At 58.2% G+C, this 3,891-nt stretch overlaps 1 protein-coding gene across 2 annotated transcripts in view; it reads left to right on the forward strand.

Annotated features, from left to right (window-relative positions):
* MAG (myelin associated glycoprotein) overlaps positions 1-3,891 on the forward strand; it is a 14,537-nt gene that overhangs the window by 8,519 nt on the left and 2,127 nt on the right. For both annotated transcript variants that reach the window (XM_004715788.2, XM_045293031.1), the window contains exons 7-9: positions 81-341; positions 3,000-3,287; positions 3,741-3,837. In XM_004715788.2, coding sequence (XP_004715845.1) covers positions 81-341; positions 3,000-3,287; positions 3,741-3,837 — 646 coding nt within the window. The remainder of the gene's footprint in view (positions 1-80; positions 342-2,999; positions 3,288-3,740; positions 3,838-3,891) is intronic.

Here is a 3,891-nt window from a genome sequence, read left to right on the forward strand (position 1 = left end):
GGGGAGGGGGGTCACAGTGGGGAGCGGGGATTGGCTGGCAGAAGGGGCACCTTCTGACCTTTGGCCTTCCTGTCCCCCAGATGCGCCCCGGAAGCCGACAGTGAATGGGACGGTGGTAGCCGTGGAGGGGGAGACCGTCTCCATTTCCTGCTCCACACAGAGCCACCCGGACCCCATTCTCACCATCTTCAAGGAGAAGCAGATCCTGGCCACGGTCATCTACGAGAGTGAGCTGCAGCTGGAGCTGCCGGCCGTCGCGCCCGAAGACGACGGCGAGTACTGGTGCGTGGCCGAGAACCAGTTCGGCCAGAGGGCCACTGCCTTCAACCTCTCTGTGGAGTGTGAGTATCCGCTCTCTTCTCACCCCACCGAGGGAGGGCTGGCGGGACTCACTCTCCCCACGAGGGGCGGCTGGTGCAGCAGGGGAAGGAATACACGAGGTCCAGGGACACACCCAACCTGGGTGGCCAGGGAGGGAGAGACACGGAGCCCTCAGCCAGCAAACAGAAGTCAGTGCCTGCCCCCACCCCGAGACTGCTATGCCCAGCCTCCTGAGGTGGGTTCTTGACCCAGGAGGTCCGTGGGGCACCGAGCCCTCGTGGGGCACCGCTGCGAATCAGGCATGGCTGGAAGCACTGGGCAGGCACCCACTCAGTCCAGCCTTCCAGCATCCCCGAGAGGGAGAGGCGGTGCCACTCAGGTGTGAGGAAGCTCAGGCCACACAGCTGGGAAGGGGCAGGCTGTGAGAGTCACATTTCGGTGGTCTGATTCCACTCATCCCCTCCCCGTTCCCCAATCACACCCAAAGCCGGAAGAGTTCTAGTTAACAATCAGTCCCCGGGCAGAGTCTTGAAGCGTTCACAACACACTCCGGCACCTAGGAGTCCCAGCAGCCCCGTGGGAGTTAAGGACGCACAGTGCCCCTGTGTGCAGGAGCCCTGGTGGCCTCGTGGGTCATGCATCGGGTTGTTAACCACCAGGTCAGTGGTTTGAGCCCACCACCCGCTCCATGGGAGAAAGACGAGGCTGTCTGTTGCCTCAGAAGTCTTAGGGAGCATTTCTATTCCGACTGAGTCGCGCTGGGTCGGAATCAACTCGATGGCAGTGGGTTTTTGGGTTCTATAGCAAGCCTAAGACGTGCCTGCGGAAACAGAATTTGGGGCACACAAAGCTTTTCTTGATTGAGAACTAGTGCTCAGTCGAGGAGCTTTGGTGGCACAGTGGTTACATATTGGACTGCTAATGGCCACGTCAGCAGTTCAAATCCACCAGTTGCTCCATGGGAAAGTGACAGGACTTTCCACTCCCATCAGGAGTTACAAGGGCAGTTCAACCCTGTCCTTTAAGGTCACAACGAGCTGGCATTGACTCGACTTCGGTGAGTTAGGTTAAGTGCTCAATCTGGAGCCCTGGTAGCCCTGTGGGTTAAGCACTGCTAATCTCAAGCTCGGCCGTTCAAACCCCCTAGTTGCTCTGCAGGAGAAAGATGAGGCTGTCTGCTCCTGTATAGACATACAGTCTTGGGCAATGATACGCTGCCCGATGGGGTCGCCTTGAGTCAGAATCGGAGGACTTCGTGTTCAATCTAGAGCAAGCAGAGGGGAGGATGAGAACAGAGGATAAGAAGAACATTCAATGTTCTACTATAATTTTGTATCTTGGAAAATGAAAAGGGAGAAGACAGACAAGAAGCCACACCCGTGTTATCTTTGTAACTTGGGCAGCAGCCAACAGTGCTCGATAAAATGGCCTTGGGTGTGAGCTGCCCCCTGGGGGACCTCTGTGAGAAGTACGACTGGAGGTGGCATTAGGGGGTCAGCAGCGGCACCTACAGGGCAGACTGCAAGGAGCCCAATGCCCATGGAGAAGACCTTCGGAGCCTGACACGACTAAGGGTGGGGAGACTTTGTCCACCCTTGCACCCGTCAAGTGTTTACGGAGCTCCTGCCCTACATGAAGGAGTCCTCATGGCGTAGTGGGGGTACACCTTGAGCTGCAAGCCACAAGGTCGGCAGTTCGAAGCCACTAGACATGCCTCGGGAGAAAAATGAGGCTTTCTACACCCGTAAAGAGTTACAATCTTGTAACCCACAGGGGCAGTTCTCCCGTCCTGTAGACTCACGATGCGTCAGAATCAACTTGATGGTATTGAGTTTTGGAGCGCTGCGTGAAAAAGGGGAGTTCTAATGTGGGGGCAGAGTGGAGGCAGCCAGAGGGAAATCCTGTCTTCCTGCAAATATGAGACCGGCGATCGCAGTAGATCACACAGAGAGGCCTGGCCGGGACATGAAGAATCACTTGCTGTCCCCTTGATTCTAACTCAGGACGACTCTTGGGGCACCATAGGGTTTTCAGTGGCTGGCTTCCCCCAACCCCCCACCCCAGGATTTGTTTGCCCCCGTGAGACAAAAAAACAAACAAAACAAAACCAAGCCCACGGCCATCCAGTGGAGTCCATCTGATAGCACCCCTATCTAGTGTTTCTGAGATGGGGGCAGATAGCCCCATCTCTCTCCCACAGAGAGACTGGTGGGTTTGAACCACCAACCTTTTAACACCAGGGCAGCAGAGAGAAGCAGGGTTCGATTTGTATGTGGTAGTGAGGGAAAGAGATGTCACTGGACCAGAGACTGGCCCCGAGGGAGGGAGGAGGCTTAGCAGGCCCGTCTGGGAAGTGGAAGGGGAAACACAGAGACCCCGGGATGGAAACCAAGTGGCAGCAGTTTGGGGCACAGCTGGGAGATGGAAACGATGCCCAAGGGTGGGCGGCGATGAGTAGCTAAGGCCTGCAGAGCCCTGTAGGCTAGGGCAGAGCGCTGGGCTTTTTTCCCCAGTGACACGAGGGACAGTTGGAGCCCCAAGCTCTGTAAAGGGGACCCCACCGAGGGACTGAGCAAGCCTCCCCAAGGTGTAGGAAATACAGCTCACCTCTGGAGGACAGGTGTCCCCAGAGGCCCGCCCCCTCTGCCTCCAGTCCACTCTCTGCCTTGCCTCTGCAGTTGCCCCCATGATCCTCCTGGAGTCCCACTGTGCGGCGGCCCGCGACACCGTGCAGTGCCTATGCGTGGTGAAGGCCAACCCTGAGCCCGCCGTGGCCTTTGAGCTGCCCTCGCGCAATGTGACAGTGAACGAGACGGAGCGGGAGTTCGTGTACTCGGAGCGCAGCGGCCCCCTGCTCACTAGCATCCTGACACTGCGCGGGCAGGCCCAGGCCCCGCCCCGGGTCATCTGCACCGCCCGGAACCTCTATGGCACCAAGAGCCTGGAGCTTCCCTTCCAGGGAGCCCGTGAGTGCCTCCTGCGTCCAAGTCCCTCTCCTCACGGCCGGCCACCTGGGCCCACGCTCTGCAGGCTGATCGGGTCATGTAACCGTCCCCACCCACGGACCTCCTGTTAGCATTGAGCTGCTAACCATTGATCAGCAGTTTGAAGCTACCAGCTGTCACCAGGGAGAAAGACGAGGCTGCCGGCCTTGCCTGTAAAGATGGAAAGTCTCACAAACCCAAAGAGGCAGTCCCACTCTGCCCTCCAGAGTCCTGTAGGAACAAGCTTAATGGCAGTGGATTTGGTACTTCCCTCTCGACCCCCCAACGACCCTTTAGCAACTAAGGGAGGCCAGGGTCTCCAGGCTGGGCAGTCAGTGCGAGGATGTCCCAAGGTGGTATCCTCTGACCCCCACTGGTCCCCACCTGTCACCTACAAGGTGCGGTGTGCCCACGGTGGGCCTTCTCTGTCCTCAGACCGACTGATGTGGGCCAAGATCGGGCCGGTGGGAGCCGTGGTGGCCTTTGCCATCCTCATTGCCATCGTCTGCTACATCACTCAGACGCGTCGGAAGTGAGTGTGAGGGTAGCCCTGCCCGTGTGTGTTGGTGAGAGTGTGTGTGTGTGT

This window comes from Echinops telfairi, unplaced genomic scaffold (assembly GCF_000313985.2).
Source record: "Echinops telfairi isolate 266 unplaced genomic scaffold, ASM31398v2 ScPeMD7_655;HRSCAF=1070, whole genome shotgun sequence".
Classification (NCBI taxonomy): Eukaryota; Metazoa; Chordata; class Mammalia; order Afrosoricida; family Tenrecidae; genus Echinops; species Echinops telfairi.